General features: G+C 45.9%; 1 protein-coding gene across 1 annotated transcript in view; it reads right to left on the bottom strand.

The window, feature by feature from the left end:
- The window catches only part of LOC124023317 (broad substrate specificity ATP-binding cassette transporter ABCG2-like), a 58319-nt gene that overhangs the window by 25590 nt on the left and 6621 nt on the right, over positions 1-26108 (bottom strand). Inside the window, exons 3-12 of the mRNA XM_046337831.1 lie at positions 17288-17347; positions 16207-16324; positions 15015-15170; positions 14451-14608; positions 8712-8863; positions 7018-7116; positions 6756-6922; positions 3129-3295; positions 2858-2938; positions 1793-1917 (exon numbers count right to left, since the gene is read on the bottom strand). Coding sequence (XP_046193787.1) covers positions 1793-1917; positions 2858-2938; positions 3129-3295; positions 6756-6922; positions 7018-7116; positions 8712-8863; positions 14451-14608; positions 15015-15170; positions 16207-16324; positions 17288-17347 — 1283 coding nt within the window. The remainder of the gene's footprint in view (positions 1-1792; positions 1918-2857; positions 2939-3128; positions 3296-6755; positions 6923-7017; positions 7117-8711; positions 8864-14450; positions 14609-15014; positions 15171-16206; positions 16325-17287; positions 17348-26108) is intronic.

A 26108-nucleotide genomic window follows, 5' to 3' on the forward strand; every position in this document is an offset into this window, starting at 1 on the left:
TGTGTGGTTCATACCCATCATATAGTAGGTGATGGCTGTGTGTGTGGTTCATACCCATCATATAGTAGGTGATGGCTGTGTGGTTCATACCCATCATATAGTAGGTGATGGCTGTGTGGTTCATACCCATCATATAGTAGGTGATGGCTGTGTGGTTCATACCCATCATATAGTAGGTGATGGCTGTGTGGTTCATACCCATCATATAGTAGGTGATGGCTGTGTGTGTGGTTCATACCCATCATATAGTAGGTGATGGCTGTGTGGTTCATACCCATCATATAGTAGGTGATGGCTGTATGGTTCATACCCATCATATAGTAGGTGATGGCTGTGTGGTTCATACCCATCATATAGTAGGTGATGGCTGTATGGTTCATACCCATCATATAGTAGGTGATGGCTGTGTGGTTCATACCCATCATATAGTAGGTGATGGCTGTGTGTATGGTTCATACCCATCATATAGTAGGTGATGGCTGTGTGGTTCATACCCATCATATAGTAGGTGATGGCTGTATGGTTCATACCCATCATATAGTAGGTGATGGCTGTGTGTGTGGTTCATACCCATCATATAGTAGGTGATGGCTGTGTGGTTCATACCCATCATATAGTAGGTGATGGCTGTATGGTTCATACCCATCATATAGTAGGTGATGGCTGTATGGTTCATACCCATCATATAGTAGGTGATGGCTGTGTGTGTGGTTCATACCCATCATATAGTAGGTGATGGCTGTGTGGTTCATACCCATCATATAGTAGGTGATGGCTGTATGGTTCATACCCATCATATAGTAGGTGATGGCTGTGTGTGTGGTTCATACCCATCATATAGTAGGTGATGGCTGTGTGTGTGGTTCATACCCATCATATAGTAGGTGATGGCTGTGTGTGGTTCATACCCATCATATAGTAGGTGATGGCTGTATGGTTCATACCCATCATATAGTAGGTGATGGCTGTGTGGTTCATACCCATCATATAGTAGGTGATGGCTGTGTGGTTCATACCCATCATATAGTAGGTGATGGCTGTGTGGTTCATACCCATCATATAGTAGGTGATGGCTGTGTGGTTCATACCCATCATATAGTAGGTGATGGCTGTGTGGTTCATACCCATCATATAGTAGGTGATGGTTGTGTGGTTCATACCCATCATATAGTAGGTGATGGCTGTATGGTTCATACCCATCACATAGTAGGTGATGGTTCATACCCATCATATAGTAGGTGATGGCTGTATGGTTCATACCCATCATATAGTAGGTGATGGCTGTGTGTGTGGTTCATACCCATCATATAGTAGGTGATGGCTGTGTGTGTGGTTCATACCCATCATATAGTAGGTGATGGCTGTGTGGTTCATACCCATCATATAGTAGGTGATGGCTGTGTGTGTGGTTCATACCCATCATATAGTAGGTGATGGCTGTGTGTGTGGTTCATACCCATCATATAGTAGGTGATGGCTGTATGGTTCATACCCATCATATAGTAGGTGATGGCTGTGTGTATGGTTCATACCCATCATATAGTAGGTGATGGCTGTGTGGTTCATACCCATCATATAGTAGGTGATGGCTGTGTGGTTCATACCCATCATATAGTAGGTGATGGCTGTGTGTGTGGTTCATACCCATCATATAGTAGGTGATGGCTGTGTGTGTGGTCCATACCCATCATATAGTAGGTGATGGCTGTGTGGTTCATACCCATCATATAGTAGGTGATGGCTGTGTGGTTCATACCCATCATATAGTAGGTGATGGCTGTGTGGTTCATACCCATCATATAGTAGGCGATGGCTGAGAAGATGAGGATAGGGACAATGCGGTTGGGGATGAGGTCAGCGAATATCTTGGACAGGAAGTAGACGGACGTACGGTAGTACCCACTAGAGTTCTCATGGCTGAAACACACACACACAGAGAGTCAGAACACACACAGAGAGTCAGAATACACACAGAGAGTCAGAATACACACAGAGTCAGAATACACCGAGCGAGTCAGAACACACACCGAGCGAGTCAGAACACACACCGAGCGAGTCAGAACACACACAGAGCGAGTCAGAACACACACAGAGAGTCAGAACACACACAGAGAGTCAGAACACACACAGAGAGTCAGAACACACACAGAGAGTCAGAACACACACAGAGAGTCGAACACACACAGAGCGAGTCAGAACACACACAGAGAGTCAGAATACACACAGAGAGTCAGAATACACAGAGCGAGTCAGAACACACCGAGCGAGTCAGAACACACACCGAGCGAGTCAGAACACACACCGAGCGAGTCAGAACACACACAGAGCGAGTCAGAACACACACCGAGCGAGTCAGAACACACACCGAGCGAGTCAGAACACACACCGAGCGAGTCAGAACACACACAGAGAGTCAGAACACACACAGAGAGTCAGAACACACACAGAGAGTCAGAACACAGAGAGAGAGAGTCAGAACACACACAGAGAGTCAGAACACACACAGAGAGTCAGAACACACACAGAGAGTCAGAACACACACAGAGAGTCAAAACACAGAGAGAGAGAGTCAGAACACAGAGAGAGAGAGTCAGAACACACACAAACACACAGAGAGAGAGTCAGAAGACAGAGAGAGAGAGTCAGACACACACAGAGTCAGAACACACAAACACACAGAGAGAGTCAGAACACACACAAACACAGAGAGAGAGAGTCAGAACACACACAAACACACAGAGAGAGAGTCAGAACACACACAAACACACAGAGAGAGAGTCAGAACACACACAAACACACAGAGAGAGAGTCAGAACACACACAGAGAGTCAGAACACATACAAACAGAAAGACTCACATGAACAGAGCTCTCTCATTGATGAAGAGTTCCACAGCTGAAAGATTCCCAAACACCATGTTGATGATGAGGAAAAGAATGCTCCCATCCTGAGAGAGAGAGAGAGAGAGAGAGAGAGAGAGAGAGAGAGAGAGAGAGAGAGAGAGAGAGAGAGAGAGAGAGAGAGAGAGAGAGAGAGAGAGAGGAGAGAGAGAGAGCGAGAGAGAGAGAGAGAGAGAATAAAGAATAGATACTGCTGCACTGTGAGACGGACAGACAAGACAGACAGGACAGACAGGACAGACACCTGTTCTGTAGGGCTTCAGGTAGAGTCAGGGGGATCTGGTAGTAGATTAGGCCGACCAGCAGAGCGAAGAAGATGTTGAGGGCCAGCTGAGCGTACGATGTCTGGGGGTTCCTGAGAGAGTTCACCATCATACGACCACCCACTATCCTCATCTAGAGAACACACACACACAGCCTCATACAGTATCCTCATCTAGAGAACACACTCACACAGTATCCTCATCTAGAGAACACACACACACAGTATCCTCATCTAGAGAACACACACACACAGTATCCTCATCTAGAGAACACACACACACAGTATCCTCATCTAGAGAACACACACACACAGTATCCTCATCTAGAGAACACACACACAGCCTCACACAGTATCCTCATCTAGAGAACACACACACACAGTATCCTCATCTAGAGAACACACACACACACAGTCACACAGCCTCACACAGTATCCTCCTCTTCAACACATTATATAACAGAACCACACATCTAGATAACACTTTTCATAGTGCCAGGTGGCCCAAAGTTCATAATGAGTTTACAACTTAATGATAAACTCAGAGCACACAAACAAACACTCCATAATAACTCTCAACTCTAACAGTTCTAGAATGCTCAACTCTAACAGTTCTAGAACGCTCAACTCTAACAGTTCTAGAAAGCTCAACTCTAACAGTTCTAGAACTCTCAACTCTAACAGTTCTAGAACTCTCAACTCTAACAGTTCTAGAACTCTCAACTCTAACAGTTCTAGAACTCTCAACTCTAACAGTTCTGGAACGCTCAGCTATACAGCTATCTAGAGAACACACAGTCACACAGTATCCTCATCTAGAGAACACACACAGTCACACAGCCTCACACACACAGTATCTTCATCTAGAGAACACACACACACACAGTGTCCTCATCTAGAGAACACACACACACAGCCTCACACACACACAGCCACACAGTATCCTCATCTAGAGAACACACACACACAGTATCCTCATCTAGAGAACACACACAGCCTCACACAGTATCTTCATCTAGAGAACACACACACACAGCCTCACACAGTATCCTCATCTAGAGAACACACACACACACACAGCCTCACACAGTATCCTCATCTAGAGAACACACACACACACACACACACACACACACACACACACACACACACACACACACACACACACACACACACACACACACACACACACACACACACACACACACACACACACACACACACACACACACACACACAGCCTCATACAGTACAGTATCCTCCTCTAGAGAACACACACACACAGCCTCATACAGTATCCTCATCTAGAGAACACACACACCACACACACACAGCCTCACACAGTATCCTCATCTAGAGAACACACACACACAGCCTCACACAGTATTCTCATCTAGAGAACACACACACACAGTCACACAGTATCCTCATCTAGAGAACACACACACACACAGTATCCTCATCTAGAGAACACACACACACAGCCTCACACAGTATCCTCATCTAGAGAACACACACACAGCCTCACACAGTATCCTCATCTAGAGAACACACACACACAGTATCCTCATCTAGAGAACACACACACACAGTATCCTCATCTAGAGAACACACAGTCACACAGTATCCTCATCTAGAGAACACACACACACAGTATCCTCATCTAGAGAACACACACACACAGTATCCTCATCTAGAGAACACACACAGTATCCTCATTTAGAAAACACACACACACACAGTATCCTCATTTAGAAAACACACACACAGTATCCTCATCTAGAGAACACACACACACAGTATCCTCATTTAGAGAACACACACACACACAGTATCCTCATCTAGAGAACACACACACACAGCCTCACACAGTATCCTCATCTAGAGAACACACACACACAGCCTCACACAGTATCCTCATCTAGAGAATCTCCACTGGCTTCCAGTTGAAGCTCGCATCCGCTACAAGACCATGGTGCTTGCCTACGGAGCTGTGAGGGGAACGGCACCTCAGTACCTCCAGGCTCTGATCAGGCCCTACACCCAAACAAGGGCACTGCGTTCATCCACCTCTGGCCTGCTCGCCTCCCTACCACTGAGGAAGTACAGCTCCCGCTCAGCCCAGTCAAAACTGTTCGCTGCTCTGGCCCCCCAATGGTGGAACAAACTCCCTCACGACGCCAGGACAGCGGAGTCAATCACCACCTTCCGGAGAACCTGAAACCCCACCTCTTTAAGGAATACCTAGGATAGGATAAAGTAATCCTTCTCACCCCCCTTTAAGATTTAGATGCACTATTGTAAAGTGACTGTTCCACTGGATGTCATAAGGTGAATGCACCAATTTGTAAGTCGCTCTGGATAAGAGCGTCTGCTAAATGACTTAAATGTAATGTAAATGTAAATCTAGAGAACACACACACACAGCCTCATACAGTATCCTCCTCTAGAGAACACACACACACAGTATCCTCATCTAGAGAACACACACACACAGTATCCTCATCTAGAGAACACACACACACACACACACACACAGCCTCACACAGTATCCTCATCTAGAGAACACACACACACAGTATCCTCATCTAGAGAACACACACACACACAGTATCCTCATCTAGAGAACACACACACACAGCCTCACACAGTATCCTCATCTAGAGAACAAACACACACAGCCTCACACAGTATCCTCATCTAGAGAACACACACACACACACAGCCTCATACAGTATCATCCTCTAGAGAACACACACACACAGCCTCATACGGTATCCTCATCTAGAGAACACACACACACACAGTATCCTCATCTAGAGAACACACACACACAGTATCCTCATCTAGAGAACACACACACAGCCTCACACAGTATCCTCATCTAGAGAACACACACACAGCCTCACACAGTATCCTCATCTAGAGAACACACACACAGCCTCACACAGTATCCTCATCTAGAGAACACACACACAGCCTCACACAGTATCCTCATCTAGAGAACACACACACACACAGCCTCATACAGTATCATCCTCTAGAGAACACACACACACAGCCTCACACAGTATCCTCATCTAGAGAACACACACACACAGTATCCTCATCTAGAGAACACACACACACAGCCTCCCACAGTATCCTCATCTAGAGAACACACACACACAGCCTCCCACAGTATCCTCCTCTAGAGAACACACACACACAGCCACACAGCCTCCCACAGTATCCTCCTCTTCAACACATTATATAACAGAACCACACAGTATCCTCCTCTTCAACACATTATATAACAGAACCACACATCTAGATAACACTTTTCATAGTGCCAGGTGGCCCAAAGTTCATAATGAGTTTACAACTTAATGATAAACTCAGAGCACACAAACAAACACTCCATAATAACTCTCAACTCTAACAGTTCTAGAATGCTCAACTCTAACAGTTCTAGAACGCTCAACTCTAACAGTTCTAGAAGGCTCAACTCTAACAGTTCTAGAACGCTCAACTCTAACAGTTCTGGAACGCTCAGCTATACAGTTCTGGAACTCTCGCTGTGAGGGTTCAGACAGAGCTCAGTGATTAGCTGACCTGGTACCAGAAGGAGGTGACGTAGTCGGCCTTCTGTCCCTGACCTCCGACCCCTCCCTCCAGACCCTGGGTCAAATGGTCCAGCTCCTCCACCACCCTCTGGTACTGAGTTGACTGTCTGTAGCTCACAGCCAGAAGGTTGCTGTTGTCACAGTTCTCCTTATCATCTAGGGAGGAGAGGTTAGGGTCAGCAGAGGTTAGCGTCTGTAGGGGTGTGTGTGTGTGTGTGTGTGTGTGTGTGTATGTGTATGTGTGTGTGTACCATAGTTAAATGAAGTGATGTCTAGTGTAGACTGAGCCTCTCCGTTAGTGACGTCCAAGAAGAAGTCAGAGGGGTTGTTGAACGGCTCACAGTGATACCCTACAACACAACAACAACAACAACATCAACAACAGTGATACCCTGCAACACAACAACAACAACAACATCAACAACAGTGATACCCTGCAACACAACACAACAACAACAGTGATACCCTGCAACACAACAACAGCAACAACAACAACAGTGATACCCTACAACACAACAACAACAACAGTGATACCCTGCAACACAACAACAACAGTGATACCCTGCAACACAACAACAACAACAACAGTGATACCCTGCAACACAACAACAACAACAACAACAGTGATACCCTGCAACACAACAACAACAACAACAGTGATACCCTGCAACACAACAACAACAACAACAGTGATACCCTGCAACACAACAACAACAACAGTGATACCCTGCAACAACAACAACAACAACAGTGATACCCTACAACACAACAACAACAACAACAGTGATACCCTACAACACAACAACAACAACAACAGTGATACCCTACAACACAACAACAACAACAACAACAACAACAGTGATACCCTACAACACAACAACAACAACAACAACAGTGATACCCTACAACACAACAACAACAACAACAGTGATACCCTGCAACACAACACAACAACATCAACAACAGTGATACCCTACAACACAACAACAACAACAACAGTGATACCCTGCAACACAACAACAACAACAGTGATACCCTGCAACAACAACAACAACAACAGTGATACCCTACAACACAACAACAACAACAACAGTGATACCCTACAACACAACAACAACAACAACAGTGATACCCTGCAACACAACAACAACAACAACAACAACAGTGATACCCTGCAACACAACAACAACAACAGTGATACCCTGCAACACAACAACAACAGTGATACTCTGCAACACAACAACAACAACAACAACAGTGATACCCTGCAACACAACAACAACAGCAACAACAACAGTGATACCCTACAACACAACAACAAAAACAACAACAACAACAACAGTGATACCCTGCAACACAACAACAACAACAGTGATACCCTACAACACAACAACAACAACAACAGTGATACCCTACAACACAACAACAACAACAGTGATACCCTGCAACACAACAACAACAACAACATCAACAACAACAACAACAGTGATACCCTGCAACACAACAACAACAGTGATACCCTGTAACACAACAACAACATCAACAACAGTGATACGCTGCAACACAACAACAACAGTGATACCCTACAACACAACAACAACAACAACAACAGTGATACCCTACAACACAACAACAACAACAACAACAGTGATACCCTGCAACACAACAACAACAACAACATCAACAACAACAACAACAGTGATACCCACCCACCCTCCCTCCCTCCTCTCCTCACCCAAGTCAGTGAAGTAGCTCAGGGCCTTCCCAGCAGCTCCAGTGTACACTACCTCCTCCCTCTCTCTCCTTCACTCTCTCCCTCCCGCCCTCCCTCCCCTCTCCTCCCTTCCTCCATGTCTTACCCAAGTCAGTGAAGTAGCTCAGGGCCTTCCCAGCAGCTCCAGCGTACCTCACCTCTCCTCCCTCCCTCCCTCCCTCCCTCCCTTACCCAAGTCAGTAAAGTAGCTCAGGGCCTTCCCAGCAGCTCCAGCGTACACCAACTCTCCTCGGTGCATCAGGGTCAGGTGGTCAAAGCGGCTGAAGATTGAGTAACGAGGCTGATGGATGGAGAACACGATAGTCTTACCGCTTCTAGACAGCCTGGGACACACACACACAGAGAGAGAGAGACACAGAGAGAGTCAGACACAGAGAGAGAGACAGTCAGACACAGAGAGAGTCAGACACAGAGAGAGAGAGAGAGAGAGAGAGAGAGAGAGAGAGAGAGAGAGAGAGTCAGACACACAGACATACAGACAGACAGACAGACAGACAGACAGACAGACAGACAGACAGACAGACAGACAGACAGAGAGAGTCAGACACACACAGAGAGAGAGAGAGAGAGAGAGAGAGAGAGAGAGAGAGACACACAGAGAGAGAGAGAGAGAGAGTCAGACACACACACAGACAGAGAGAGAGACAGAGTGTCAGACACAGACACACAGAGAGAGAGTCAGACACACACACACACACAGAGAGAGAGTCAGACACAGAGAGAGAGAGAGTCAGACACACAGAGAGAGAGAGTCAGACACACAGAGAGAGAGATTCAGACACAGAGAGAGAGTCAGCCACACAGAGAGAGAGAGTCAGACACAGAGAGAGAGAGAGAGTCAGACACAGAGAGAGAGAGTCAGACACAGAGAGAGAGAGTCAGACACACACAGAGAGAGAGACACAGAGAGAGAGTCAGACACACACACACACACAGAGAGAGAGTCAGACACACACACGGAGCGAGAGAGAGTCAGACACACAGAGAGAGAGTCAGACACACACACGGAGCGAGAGAGAGTCAGACACACAGAGAGAGAGTCAGACACACAGAGAGAGAGAGACAGAGAGAGAGAGTCAGACACACACACGGAGTGAGAGAGAGTCAGACACAAAGAGAGAGAGAGAGAGAGAGAGAGAGAGAGAGAGAGAGAGAGAGTCAGACACACAGAGAGAGAGATTCAGACACAGAGAGAGAGAGAGTCAGCCACACAGAGAGAGAGTCAGCCACACAGAGAGAGAGAGAGTCAGACACACAGAGAGAGAGAGAGTCAGACACACAGAGAGAGAGAGAGTCAGACACACAGAGAGAGAGAGAGTCAGACACACAGAGAGAGAGAGTCAGACACACAGAGAGAGAGAGAGTCAGACACAGAGAGAGAGAGAGTCAGACACAGAGAGAGAGAGAGAGTCAGACACAAAGAGAGAGAGAGAGTCAGACACAGAGAGAGAGAGAGTCAGACACAAAGAGAGAGAGAGAGTCAGACACACAGAGAGAGAGAGATTCAGACACAGAGAGAGAGAGAGTCAGACACACAGAGAGAGAGAGTCAGACACACAGAGAGAGAAAGAGAGAGACAGACACAGAGAGAGAGGGAGAGAGAGAGACAGACACAGAGAGAGACACACGTGGGTGAGTTTGAGTGTCTGTCTGTCTGTCTGTCTGTCTGTCTGTCTGTCTGTCTGTCTGTCTGTCTGTCTGTCTGTCTGTCTGTCTGTCTGTCTGTCTGTCTGTCTGTCTGTCTGTCTGTCTGTCTGTCTGTCTGTACCTATGCAGTAGGTTGATGATGTGGTCTGTCTGTCTGTACCTATGCAGTAGGTTGATGATGTGGTCTGTCTGTACCTATGCAGTAGGTTGACGATGTGGTCTGTCTGTACCTATGCAGTAGGTTGGTGATGTGGTCTGTCTGTACCTATGCAGTAGGTTGGTGATGTGGTCTGTCTGTACCTATGCAGTAGGTTGGTGATGTGGTCTGTCTGTACCTATGCAGTAGGTTGGTGATGTGGTCTGTCTGTCTGTACCTATGCAGTAGGTTGGTGATGTGGTCTGTCTGTCTGTACCTATGCAGTAGGTTGGTGATGTGGTCTGTCTGTCTGTACCTATGCAGTAGGTTGATGATGTGGTCTGTCGGTCTGTCTGTCTGTCTGTCTGTCTGTCTGTCTGTCTGTCTGTCTGTCTGTCTGTCTGTCTGTCTGTCTGTCTGTCTGTCTGTACCTATGCAGTAGGTTGATGATGTGGTCTGTCTGTACCTATGCAGTAGGTTGGTGATGTGGTCTGTCTGTACCTATGCAGTAGGTTGGTGATGTGGTCTGTCTGTACCTATGCAGTAGGTTGGTGATGTGGTCTGTCTGTACCTATGCAGTAGGTTGGTGATGTGGTCTGTCTGTCTGTACCTATGCAGTAGGTTGGTGATGTGGTCTGTCTGTCTGTACCTATGCAGTAGGTTGACGATGTGGTCTGTCTGTACCTATGCAGTAGGTTGGTGATGTGGTCTGTCTGTACCTATGCAGTAGGTTGATGATGTGGTCTGTCTGTACCTATGCAGTAGGTTGGTGATGTGGTCTGTCTGTACCAATGCAGTAGGTTGGTGATGTGGTCTGTCTGTACCTATGCAGTAGGTTGATGATGTGGTCTGTCTGTACCTATGCAGTAGGTTGGTGATGTGGTCTGTCTGTCTGTACCTATGCAGTAGGTTGACGATGTGGTTTGTCTGTACCTATGCAGTAGGTTGATGATGTGGTCTGTCTGTACCTATGCAGTAGGTTGGTGATGTGGTCTGTCTGTCTGTACCTATGCAGTAGGTTGACGATGTGGTCTGTCTGTACCTATGCAGTAGGTTGATGATGTGGTCTGTCTGTCTGTACCTATGCAGTAGGTTGATGTGGTCTTTCTGTACCTATGCAGTAGGTTGATGTGGTCTTTCTGTACCTATGCAGTAGGTTGGTGATGTGGTCTGTCTGTACCTATGCAGTAGGTTGGTGATGTGGTCTGTCTGTACCTATGCAGTAGGTTGATGTGGTCTTTCTGTACCTATGCAGTAGGTTGATGTGGTCTGTCTGTACCTATGCAGTAGGTTGGTGATGTGGTCTGTCTGTCTGTACCTATGCAGTAGGTTGACGATGTGGTCTGTCTGTACCTATGCAGTAGGTTGATGATGTGGTCTGTCTGTACCTATGCAGTAGGTTGACGATGTGGTCTGTCTGTCTGTACCTATGCAGTAGGTTGATGATGTGGTCTGTCTGTCTGTACCTATGCAGTAGGTTGGTGATGTGGTCTGTCTGTCTGTACCTATGCAGTAGGTTGATGATGTGGTCTGTCTGTACCTATGCAGTAGGTTGGTGATGTGGTCTGTCTGTCTGTACCTATGCAGTAGGTTGATGATGTGGTCTGTCTGTCTGTACCTATGCAGTAGGTTGATGTGGTCTGTCTGTACCTATGCAGTAGGTTGATGTGGTCTGTCTGTACCTATGCAGTAGGTTGATGTGGTCTGTCTGTACCTATGCAGTAGGTTGATGATGTGGTCTGTCTGTACCTATGCAGTAGGTTGATGATGTGGTCTGTCTGTACCTATGCAGTAGGTTGACGATGTGGTCTGTCTGTACCTATGCAGTAGGTTGATGATGTGGTCTGTCTGTACCTATGCAGTAGGTTGACAATGTGGTCTGTCTGTACCTATGCAGTAGGTTGATGATGTGGTCTGTCTGTCTGTACCTATGCAGTAGGTTGATGATGTGGTCTGTCTGTACCTATGCAGTAGGTTGACGATGTGGTCTGTCTGTACCTATGCAGTAGGTTGATGATGTGGTCTGTCTGTACCTATGCAGTAGGTTGGTGATGTGGTCTGTCTGTACCTATGCAGTAGGTTGGTGATGTGGTCTGTCTGTACCTATGCAGTAGGTTGATGATGTGGTCTGTCTGTACCTATGCAGTAGGTTGGTGATGTGGTCTGTCTGTACCTATGCAGTAGGTTGGTGATGTGGTCTGTCTGTACCTATGCAGTAGGTTGATGATGTGGTCTGTCTGTACCTATGCAGTAGGTTGATGATGTGGTCTGTCTGTACCTATGCAGTAGGTTGACGATGTGGTCTGTCTGTCTGTACCTATGCAGTAGGTTGATGATGTGGTCTGTCTGTACCAATGCAGTAGGTTGATGATGTGGTCTGTCTGTACCAATGCAGTAGGTTGGTGATGTGGTCTGTCTGTACCTATGCAGTAGGTTGATGATGTGGTCTGTCTGTACCAATGCAGTAGGTTGATGATGTGGTCTGTCTGTACCAATGCAGTAGGTTGGTGATGTGGTCTGTCTGTACCTATGCAGTAGGTTGATGATGTGGTCTGTCTGTCTGTACCTATGCAGTAGGTTGATGATGTGGTCTGTCTGTACCTATGCAGTAGGTTGATGATGTGGTCTGTCTGTCTGTACCTATGCAGTAGGTTGATGTGGTCTGTCTGTACCTATGCAGTAGGTTAGTGATGTGGTCTGTCTGTACCTATGCAGTAGGTTGGTGATGTGGTCTGTCTGTACCTATGCAGTAGGTTGATGATGTGGTCTGTCTGTACCTATGCAGTAGGTTGACGATGTGGTCTGTCTGTCTGTACCTATGCAGTAGGTTGATGATGTGGTCTGTCTGTACCTATGCAGTAGGTTGACGACGTGGTCTGTCTGTACCTATGCAGTAGGTTGATGATGTGGTCTGTCTGTACCTATGCAGTAGGTTGGTGATGTGGTCTGTCTGTACCTATGCAGTAGGTTGATGATGTGGTCTGTCTGTACCTATGCAGTAGGTTGATGTGGTCTGTCTGTACCTATGCAGTAGGTTGATGTGGTCTGTCTGTACCTATGCAGTAGGTTGATGATGTGGTCTGTCTGTACCTATGCAGTAGGTTGACGATGTGGTCTGTCTGTACCTATGCAGTAGGTTGATGATGTGGTCTGTCTGTACCTATGCAGTAGGTTGACGATGTGGTCTGTCTGTACCTATGCAGTAGGTTGATGATGTGGTCTGTCTGTACCTATGCAGTAGGTTGATGTGGTCTGTCTGTACCTATGCAGTAGGTTGATGATGTGGTCTGTCTGTACCTATGCAGTAGGTTGACGATGTGGTCTGTCTGTACCTATGCAGTAGGTTGATGATGTGGTCTGTCTGTACAGTAGGTTGGTGATGTGGTCTGTCTGTACAGTAGGTTGGTGATGTGGTCTGTCTGTACCTATGCAGTAGGTTGGTGATGTGGTCTGTCTGTACCTATGCAGTAGGTTGGTGATGTGGTCTGTCTGTACCTATGCAGTAGGTTGGTGATGTGGTCTGTCTGTACAGTAGGTTGATGATGTGGTCTGTCTGTACCTATGCAGTAGGTTGGTGATGTGGTCTGTCTGTACAGTAGGTTGGTGATGTGGTCTGTCTGTACAGTAGGTTGGTGATGTGGTCTGTCTGTACCTATGCAGTAGGTTGACGATGTGGTCTGTCTGTACCTATGCAGTAGGTTGACGATGTGGTCTGTCTGTAGCTATGCAGTAGGTTGACGATGTGGTCTGTCTGTCTGTACCTATGCAGTAGGTTGATGATGTGGTCTGTCTGTCTGTACCTATGCAGTAGGTTGGTGATGTGGTCTGTCTGTACCTATGCAGTAGGTTGGTGATGTGGTCTGTCTGTACCTATGCAGTAGGTTGGTCATGTGGTCTGTCTGTACCTATGCAGTAGGTTGGTGATGTGGTCTGTCTGTACCTATGCAGTAGGTTGACGATGTGGTCTGTCTGTCTGTACCTATGCAGTAGGTTGATGATGTGGTCTGTCTGTACCTATGCAGTAGGTTGGTGATGTGGTCTGTCTGTCTGTACCTATGCAGTAGGTTGACGATGTGGTCTGTCTGTACCTATGCAGTAGGTTGACGATGTGGTCTGTCTGTCTGTACCTATGCAGTAGGTTGATGATGTGGTTAGCAGTGTTCGAGTCCAGACCAGTTGTGGGTTCATCCAGGAACAGAAGACGAGGAGAAGTAATGAGCTCCATACCGATGCTGCACCTCTTCCTCTCTCCCCCAGACACACCACGCAGGAACTCTGTTCCTATCTACAGAGAGTGGCAGAAACAGAGAGAGAGACAGAGCGAGAGACAGAGAGACAGAGAGAGAGAGAGAGACAGACAGAGAGACAGACAGACAGACAGACAGACAGACAGACAGACAGACAGACAGACAGACAGACAGACAGACAGACAGACAGACAGACAGACAGAGAGAGACAGACAGAGAGACAGAGAAAGAGAAGGGGAGAGAGAGAGAGAGAGACAGAGAGACAGAGAAAGAGAAGGGGAGAGAGAGAGAGAGAGACAGAGAAAGAGAAGGGGAGAGAGAGAGAGACAGACAGAGACAGAGAGAGAGTGAGTGTGTGTTTGGTGAGTAACTTTCTCCAGAACATGACCCTCCTAAAGCCTTTAGTTCAACCAGACCAGACCTCTGCAGGTGTGTATAGCTGACCTTGGTGTGGGCACAGTCCTGTAGACCCAGGTCCTCTATGATGCTGTCCACTCTCTGCTGTTTGTCAGCTGTAGAATAATGTCGAGGGTCTAGTCTCAGGTTCACACTGAACAACAAGTTCTCTCTCACTGACAGAGTTCCCATCAATATATCATCCTAGAGGGGATAGAGAGATAGAGGTAAAAGAGATAGAGGTAAAAGAGATAGAGGTAGAGAGAGAGATAGAGAGGTAGAGAGAGAGAGAGAGAGAGGTAGAGAGAGAGAGAGAGAGAGAGAGAGAGAGAGAGAGAGAGAGAGAGAGGTAGAGAGAGAGAGAGAGAGAGAGAGGAGAGAGAGAGAGAGAGAGAGAGGTAGAGAGAGAGAGAGAGAGGTAGAGAGAGAGAGAGAGAGGTAGAGAGAGAGAGAGGTAGAGAGAGAGAGCGAGAGAGTGGACAGACAGACAGACAGACAGACAGACAGACAGACAGACAGACAGACAGACAGACAGACAGACAGACAGACAGACAGACAGACAGACAGACAGACAGACAGACAGACAGACAGACAGACAGACAGACAGACAGACAGACAGACAGACAGACAGACAGACAGAGCATTTTGTTACGTTGGATATTCAAATCAGATCTGATATTATATTGGGTATAAAAATGATTGATCTGATATTATATTGGATATAAAAATGATTGATCTGATATTATATTGGATATAAAAATGATTGATCTGATATTATATTGGGTATAAAAATGATTGATCTGATATTATATTGGGTATAAAAATGATTGATCTGATATTATATTGGGTATAAAAATGATTGATCTGATATTATATTGGTTATTAAAATGATTGATCTGATATTATATTGGGTATAAAAATGATTGATCTGATATTATATTGGATATAAAAATGATTGATCTGATATTATATTGGATATAAAAATGATTGATCTGATATTATATTGGGTATAAAAATGATTGATCTGATACTATATTGGTTATTAAAATGATTGATCTGATATTATATTGGTTATTAAAATGATTGATCTGATATTATATTGGTTATTAAAATGATTGATCTGATATTATATTGGTTATTGGTGATGCCATGTCTCATCATCAGATCATCATTTTAACCAGTCTGTCAACACCATAGTGAAGGTTTTTAGAAAAGGTAGACAACACACACCCTCCCTCACCTGCACCACGTAGGCAGATATGAGTCGGAGGTCAGAGTCCACCATCTTCCCATCGATCAGAACCTGACCAAACTTCAACCCTGCTGGGTCCTTACGACCTGCTATCACATCCAGGAGACTAGGGAGAGAGGAGAGGAGAGGAGAGGAGAGGACAAAGAGGAGAGGATAAGAGAAGAGAAGAGAAGAGAAGAGAAGAGAAGAGAAGAGAAGAGAAGAGAGGAGAAGAGAGGAGAGGAGAGGAGGAGAGGAGAGGATAGGAGAGGAGAGGAGAGGAGAGGAGAGGAGAAGAGGAGAGGAGAGGAGAGGAGAGGAGAGGACAAGAGGAGAGGAGAGGAGAGGAGATGAGAGGAGAGGGCAGAGAGGAGAGGAGAGGAGAGGACAAGAGGAGAGGAGAGGAGAGGAGAGGAGAGGAGAGGAGAGGAGAGGAGAGGAGAGGAGAGGAGAGGAGAGGAGGAGAGGAGAAGAGAAGAGAAGAGAGGAGAGGAGAGGACAAGAGGAGAGGACAAGAGGAGAGGATAAGAGGAGAGGAGAGGAGAGGAGAGGAGAGGAGAGGAGAGGAGAGGAGAGGAGAGGAGAGGAGAGGAGAGGAGAGGAGAGGAGAGGAGAGGAGAGGACAAGAGGAGAGGACAAGAGGAGAGGATAAGAGGAGAGGACAAGAGGAGAGGAGAGGAGAGGAGAGGAGAGGAGAGGAGAGGAGAGGAGAGGAGAGGAGAGGAGAGGGAGAGGAGAAGAGGAGAGGAGAGGACAAGAGGAGAGAATAAGAGGAGAGGAGAGGACAAGAGGAGAGGAGAGGAGAGGAGAGGAGAGGAGAGGAGAGGAGAGGAGAGGAGAGGAGAGGAGAGGAGAGGGAGGAGAGGAGAGGAGAGGAGAGGAGAGGATAAGAGGAGAGGAGAGGATAAGAGGAGAGGATAAGAGGAGAGGAGAGGACAAGAGAGGACAAGAGAGGACAAGAGAGGACGAGAGGAGAGGACAAGAGAGGACAAGAGGAGAGGATAAAAGGAGAGGACAAGAGAAGAGGACAAGAGAAGAGGACAAGAGGAGAGGAGAGGAGAGGATAGGAGGGTGTGTGTGTATGTCTTACGATGTTTTTCCACTTCCTGTTGGCCCCATGATGGCGTTCATCCCTGGTCTCATGATGCCGCTGGAAAAGCCCATCAGAAAAGAACATGACACAGAATCACCAATCAGAAATTACCATGACATAGAACCAACCAATCAAAAGTGACCATGCCATAAAATGACCAATCAAGAGCAACTACCATTACAAAAGCATAACCAATGACTTGTGCTCAGGAACTTGTTAGCCTACAGAGATAAAGCCTGGGTGTTAAGCACTGAGAGAGAGCATAGTGAGGTCTAGGAAGAAGTATAGTGTGTTGTGAACTACTGGACTACGGACTAGTAAAGCACTGAGAGGAATTTACCGGATAACATCAGGTCAAGGGGAGTGGTCAACACCAGGTCAAGGGGAGTGGTCAACACCAGGTCAAGGGGAGTGGTCAACACCAGATAACATCAGGTCAAGGGGAGTGGTCAACACCAGGTCAAGGGGAGTGGTCAACACCAGGTCAAGGGGAGTGGTCAACACCAGATAACATCAGGTCAAGGGGAGTGGTCAACATCAGGTCAAGGGGAGTGGTCAACACCAGATAACATCAGGTCAAGGGGAGTAGAAGGTCTGACTGGACAACAACGGTCACTACAACATTTATTTTTTTAAACATTATTTAACGAGGCAAGTCAGTTAAGAACTAATTCTAATTTTCAATGACGGCCGGGGAACAGTGGGGTAACTGCCTGGAAGGAGCAGAACGACAGATCTAAGGTCTTAGTAAGAACAGTGGGTTAACTGCCTGTTCAGGGGCAGAACGACAGATCTAAGGTCTTAGTAAGAACAGTGGGTTAACTGCCTGTTCAGGGGCAGAACGACAGATCTAAGGTCTTACTAAGAACAGTGGGTTAACTGCCTGTTCAGGAGCAGAACGACAGATTCAGGTGCCTGTTTTGTACCTTGTCGTCGGCTCGGGGATTCAAGCTTGTAACCTTTCGCTTACTAGTCCAAACACTCTAACCACAAGGCTACCTGCGACCTCAAACATCACTACAACATCACCACAACATCATCACTACAACATCACTACATCATCACTACATCCAGTCACTACATCATCACTACATCATCACTACATAATCACTACAACATCACTACATCATCACTACATCATCACTACATCCAGTCACTACAACATCACTACAACATCACTACATCATCACTACATCATCACTACATCATCACTACAACATCACTACATCCAGTCACTACAACATCACTACATCCAGTCACTACAACATCACTACATCATCACTACATCCAGTCACTACATCATCACTACATCCAGTCACTACATCATCACTACATCCAGTCACTACATCCAGTCACTACATCCGGTCACTACATCATCACTACATCCAATCACTACATCCAGTCACTACATCATCACTAAATCATCACTACATCCAGTCACTACATCATCACTACATCCAGTCACTACAACATCACTACAACATCACTACATCTAGTCACTACATCATCACTACATCCAGTCACTACATCATCACTACATCCAGTCACTACAATATCACTACATCATCACTACATCCAGTCACTACATCATCACTACATCCAGTCACTACAACATCACTACATCCAGTCACTACATCCAGTCACTACAACATCACTACAACATCACTACAACATCACTACATCATCACTACATCCAGTCACTACATCATCACTACATCCAGTCACTACATCATCACTACATCCAGTCACTACATCATCACTACATCATCACTACATCATCACTACATCATCACTACATCCAGTCACTACATCATCAAAGGTCTCAAATAACACCAGAAAAAGTCGCTAAATTTGTCACTTGTCGCAACTTGCAGGCTTGTTTTCAAATTGCTGTGCGTTTTGTTGCCAACCTATTTTGCTACCTGACAACTTTACGGGTTTCACTTTTTAATTACCGTTCATATATTTATTTTTTCCTCGACTTTTTCACTCCGGACGCTTTATCTGGACACGATTCGTCAGGACCTCCAACAGCCGAAGCTAAGTAGTAACATTAACATGATGCCTTCTAATTGCAGCCGCTGTGCTCGCCTTACGGCGAGGATAGCTGTACTGCAAGCCCAGCTTCAGACGCAATCGTTAGGCAAGGGTAATTTCAGTGTAGGAAAGGATGAAACAGCGTCTGTGCCACCAGTAAGTACAGATAGTAGTATAAATCCCCTGGCACAGTCCCCGCAGCCGGACAACTTTCTCACGGTTTCTGGAAGGAAATGCTGTAGGAACGCTCAACCGGTGTCGCTCATTCAGCAGACAGAAACTTTCAACCGGTTCTCCCCATTAAGCAGCGGGTCGGTGTCAGAGGCCGAGTCTTCTCTGGTCTCTACTCCTCCCGTTACGGGGTCTGAGACGCCGAAGCTTCCCACCATTAGCTCTGACAAATTGAAAACTCTAGTCATTGGCGACTCCATTACCCGCAGTATTAGACTTAAAGCGAATCATCCAGCGATCATACACTGTTTACCCGGGGCAGGGCTACCGACGTTAAGGCTAATCTGAAGATGGTGCTGGCTAAAGCTAAAACTGGCGAGTGTAGAGAGTATAGAGATATTGTTACACGTCGGCACCAACGATGTTAGGATGAAACAGTCAGAGATCACCAAGCGCAACATAGCTTCTGCGTGCATATCAGCTAAAAAGATGTGTCGGCATCGAGTAATTGTCTCTGGCCCCCTCCCAGTTAGGGGGAGTGATGAGCTCTACAGCAGAGTCTCACAACTCAATCGCTGGTTGAAAACTGTTTTCTGCCCCTCCCAAAAGATAGAATTTGTAGATAATTGGCCCTCTTTCTGGGACTCGCCCACAAACAGGACCAAGCCTGACCTGCTGAGGAGTGACGGACTCCATCCTAGCTGGAGGGGTGCTCTCATCTTATCTGCCAACATAGACAGGGCTCTAACTCCTCTAGCTCCACAATGAAATAGGGTGCAGGCCAGGCAGCAGGCTATTAGCCAGCCTGCCAGCATAGTGGAGTCTGCCACTAGCATAGTTAGTGTAGTCAGCTCAGCTATCACCATTGAGACCGTGTCTGTGCCTCGACCTGGGTTGGGCAAAACTAAACATGGCGGTGTTCGCCTTAGCAATCTCACTAGGATAAAGACCACCTCCATTCCTGTCATTACTGAAAGAGATCATGATACCTCACATCTCAAAATAGGGCTACTTAATGTTAGATCCCTTACTTCAAAGGCAATTATAGTCAATGAACTAATCACTGATCATAATCTTGATGTGATTGGCCTGACTGAAACATGGCTTAAGCCTGATGAATTTACTGTGTTAAATGAGGCCTCACCTCCTGGCTACACTAGTGACCATATCCCCGTGCATCCCGCAAAGGCGGAGGTGTTGCTAACATTTACGATAGCAAATTTCAATTTACAAAAAAAAAATGACGTTTTCGTCTTTTGAGCTTCTAGTCATGAAATCTATGCAGCCTACTCAATCACTTTTTATAGCTACTGTTTACAGGCCTCCTGGGCCATATACAGCGTTTCTCACTGAGTTCCTGAATTCCTATCAGACCTTGTAGTCATTGCAGATAATATTCTAATCTTTGGTGACTTTAATATTCACATGGAAAAGTCCACAGACCCACTCCAAAAGGCTTTTGGAGCCATCATCGACTCAGTGGGTTTTGTCCAACATGTCTCTGGACCCACTCACTCTCACAGTCATACGCTGGACCTAGTTTTGTCCCATGGAATAAATGTTGTGGATCTTAATGTTTTTCCTCATAATCCTGGACTATCAGACCACCATTTTATTACGTTTGCAATTGCAACAAATAATCTGCTCAGACCCCAACCAAGGAACATCAAAAGTCGTGCTATAAATTCACAGACAACACAAAGATTCCTTGATGCCCTTCCAGACTCCCTCTGCCTACCCAAGGACGCCAGAGGACAAAAATCCGTTAACCACCTAACTGAGGATCTCAATTTAACCTTGCGCAATACCCTAGATGCAGTTGCACCCCTAAAAACTAAAAAAATGTCTCATAAGAAACTAGCTCCATGGTACACAGAAAATACCCGAGCTCTGAAGCAAGCTTCCAGAAAATTGGAACGGAAATGGCGCCACACCAAACTGGAAGTCTTCCGACTAGCTTGGAAGGATGGTACCGTGCAGTACCGAAGAGCCCTTACTGCTGCTCGATCGTCCTATTTTTCTAACTTAATTGAGGAAAATAAGAACAATCCGAAATTCCTTTTTGATACTGTGGCAAAGCTAACTAAAAAGCAGCATTCCCCAAGAGAGGATGACTTGCACTTTAGCAGTGATAAATTCATGAACTTCTTTGAGGAAAAGATTATGATTATTAGAAAGCAAATTACGGACTCCTCTTTAAACCTGCGTATTCCTCCAAACCTCAGTTGTCCTGAGTCTGCACAACTCTGCCAGGACCTAGGATCAAGAGAGACGCTCAAGTGTTTTAGTACTATATCTCTTGACACAATGATGAAAATAATCATGGCCTCTAAACCTTCAAGCTGTATACTGGACCCTATTCCAACTAAACTACTGAAAGAGCTGCTTCCTGTGCTTGGCCCTCCTATGTTGAACATAATAAACGGCTCTCTATCCACTGGATGTGTACCAAACTCACTAAAAGTGGCAGTAATAAAGCCTCTCTTGAAAAAGCCAAACCTTGACCCAGAAAATATAAAAACTATCGGCCTATATCGAATCTTCCATTCCTCTCAAAGATTTTAGAGAAGGCTGTTGCGCAGCAACTCACTGCCTTCCTGAAGACAAACAATGTATACGAAATGCTTCAGTCTGGTTTTAGACCCCATCATAGCACTGAGACGGCACTTGTGAAGGTGGTAAATGACATTTTGATGGCATCGGACCGAGGCTCTGCATCTGTCCTCGTGCTCCTAGACCTTAGTGCTGCTTTTGATACCATCGATCACCACATTCTTTTGGAGAGATTGGAAACCCAAATTGGTCTACACGGACATGTTCTGGCCTGGTTTAGGTCTTATCTGTCGGAAAGATATCAGTTTGTCTCTGTGAATGGTTTGTCCTCTGACAAATCAACTGTACATTTCGGTGTTCCTCAAGGTTCTGTTTTAGGACCACTATTGTTTTCACTATATATTTTACCTCTTGGGGATGTTATTCGAAAACATAATGTAAACTTCCACTGCTATGCGGATGACACACAGCTGTACATTTCAATGAAACATGGTGAAGCACCAAAATTGCCCTCGCTAGAAGCATGTGTTTCAGACATAAGGAAGTGGATGGCTGCAAACTTTCTACTATTAAACTCGGACAAAACAGAGATGCTTGTTCTAGGTCCCAAGAAACAAAGAGATCTTCTGTTGAATCTGACAATTAATCTTAATGGTTGTACAGTCGTCTCAAATAAAACTGTGAAGGACCTCGGCGTTACTCTGGACCCTGATCTCTCTTTTGAAGAACATATCAAGACCATTTCGAGGACAGCTTTTTTCCATCTACGTAACATTGCAAAAATCAGAAACTTTCTGTCCAAAAATGATGCAGAAAAATGAATCCATGCTTTTGTCACTTCTAGGTTAGACTACTGCAATGCTCTATTTTCCGGCTACCCGGATAAAGCACTAAATAAACTTCAGTTAGTGCTAAATACGGCTGCTAGAATCCTGACTAGAACCAAAAAATTTGATCATATTACTCCAGTGCTAGCCTCTCTACACTGGCTTCCTGTCAAAGCAAGGGCTGATTTCAAGGTTTTACTGCTAACCTACAAAGCATTACATGGGCTTGCTCCTACCTACCTCTCTGATTTGGTCCTGCCGTACATACCTATACGTACGCTACGGTCACAAGACGCAGGCCTCCTAATTGTCCCTAGAATTTCTAAGCAAACAGCTGGAGGCAGGGCTTTCTCCTATAGAGCTCCATTTTTATGGAACGGTCTGCCTACCCATGTCAGAGACGCAAACTCGGTCTCAACCTTTAAGTCTTTACTGAAGACTCATCTCTTCAGTGGGTCATATGATTGAGTGTAGTCTGGCCCAGGAGTGGGAAGGTGAACGGAAAGGCTCTGGAGCAACGAACCGCCCTTGCTGTCTCTGCCTGGCCGGTTCCCCTTTTTCCACTGGGATTCTCTGCCTCTAACCCTGTTACGGGGGCTGAGTCACTGGCTTGCTGGGGCTCTCTCGTGCCGTCCCTGGGGGGGATGCGTCACCTGGGGGGTTGATTCACTGTTGTGGTCGGCCTGTCTGGGTTCCCCCTTGGGTTGTACCGTGTCGGAGATCTTTGTGGGCTATACTCGGCCTTGTCTCAGGATGGTAAGTTGGTGGTTGAAGATTTCCCTCTAGTGGTGTGCGGGCTGTGCTTTGGCAAAGTGGGTGGGGTTATATCCTTCCTGTTTGGCCCTGTCCGGGGTGTCCTCGGATGGGGCCACAGTGTCTCCTGACCCCTCCTGTCTCAGCCTCCAGTATTTATGCTGCAGTAGTTTATGTGTCGGGGGGGCTAGGGTCAGTTTGTTTATCTGGAGTACTTCTCCTGTCCTATTCGGTGTCCTGTGTAAATCTAAGTGTGCGTTCTCTAATTCTCTCCTTCTCTCTTTCTTTCTCTCTCTCGGAGGACCTGAGCCCTAGAACCATGCCCCAGGACTACCTGACATGATGACTCCTTGCTGTCCCCAGTCCACCTGGCCATGCTGCTGCTCCAGTTTCAACTGGCCTGGGCCCTAGGACCATGTCCCAGGACTACCTGACATGAGGACTCCTTGCTGTCCCCAGTCCACCTGGCCATGCTCCTGCTCCAGTTTCAACTGTTCTGCCTTACTATTATTCAACCATGCTGGTCATTTATGAACATTTGAACATCTTGGCCACGTTCTGTTATAATCTCCACCCGGCACAGCCAGAAGAGGACTGGCCACCCCACATATGCTCTCTCTAATTCTCTCTTTCTTTCTCTCTCTCGGAGGACCTGAGCCCTAGGACCGTGCCCCAGGACTACCTGACATGATGGCTCCTTGCTGTCCCCAGTCCACCTGACTGTGCTGCTGCTCCAGTTTCAACTGTTCTGCCTTATTATTATTTGACCATGCTGGTCATTTATGAACATTTGAACATCTTGGTCATGTTCTGTTATAATCTCTACCCGGCACAGCCAGAAGAGGACTGGCCACCCCACATAGCCCGGTTCCTCTCTAGGTTTCTTCCTAGGTTTTGGCCTTTCTAGGGAGTTTTTCCTAGCCACCGTGCTTTTACACCTGCATTGTTTGCTGTTTGGGGTTTTAGGCTGGGTTTCTGTACAGCACTTTGAGATATCAGCTGATGTACGAAGGGCTATATAAATAAATTTGATTTGATTTGATTTGATTTGATCACTACATCCAGTCACTACATCATCACTACATCCAGTCACTACAACATCACTACATCATCACTACATCATCACTACATCATCACTACATCCAGTCACTACAACATCACTACAACATCACTACATCATCACTACATCCAGTCACTACATCATCACTACAACATCACTACATCATCACCACATCATCACTACATCATCACTACATCATCACTACAACATCACTACATCATCACTACATCATCACTACATCATCACTACATCATCACTACATCATCACTACAACATCACTACATCCAGTCACTACAACATCACTACATCCAGTCACTACAACATCACTACATCATCACTACATCATCACTAAATCATCACTACATCCAGTCACTACATCATCACTACATCCAGTCACTACATCATCACTACATCCAGTCACTACATCATCACTACATCCAGTCACTACATCATCACTACATCATCACTACATCCAGTCACTACATCATCACTACATCCAGTCACTACAACATCACTACATCTAGTCACTACAACATCACTACATCTAGTCACTACATCCAGTCACTACATCATCACTACATCCAGTCACTACATCATCACTACATCCAGTCACTACATCATCACTACATCCAGTCACTACATCCAGTCACTACATCCAGTCACTACATCCAGTCACTACATCCAGTCACTACATCCAGTCACTACATCCAGTCACTACATCATCACTACATCCAGTCACTACATCCAGTCACTACATCCAGTCACTACATCATCACTACATCATCACTACATCCAGTCACTACATAATCACTACATCCAGTCACTACATAATATAATATATGCCATTTAGCAGACGCTTTTATCCAAAGCGACTTACAGTCATGTGTGCATACATTCTACGTATGGGTGGTCCCGGGAATCGAACCCACTACCCTGGCGTTACAAGCGCCATGCTCTACCAACTGAGCTACAGAAGGACATCCAGTCACTACATCATCACTACATCATCACTACATCCAGTCACTACAACATCACTACATCCAGTCACTACATCCAGTCACTACATCATCACTACATCATCACTACATCCAGTCACTACATCATCACTACATCATCACTACATAATCACTACATCATCACTACATCATCACTACATCCAGTCACTACATCATCACTACATCATCACTACAACATCACTACAACATCACTACATCATCACTACATAATCACTACATCATCACTACATCCAGTCACTACATCATCACTACAACATCACTACAACATCACTACATCTAGTCACTACATCTAGTCACTACATCATCACTACATCCAGTCACTACATCATCACTACATCCAGTCACTACATCATCACTACATCCAGTCACAACATCATCACTACATCCAGTCACTACAACAT

The sequence above is a fragment of the Oncorhynchus gorbuscha genome, unplaced genomic scaffold (assembly GCF_021184085.1).
Source record: "Oncorhynchus gorbuscha isolate QuinsamMale2020 ecotype Even-year unplaced genomic scaffold, OgorEven_v1.0 Un_scaffold_1584, whole genome shotgun sequence".
NCBI classification, from domain to species: domain Eukaryota; kingdom Metazoa; phylum Chordata; class Actinopteri; order Salmoniformes; family Salmonidae; genus Oncorhynchus; species Oncorhynchus gorbuscha.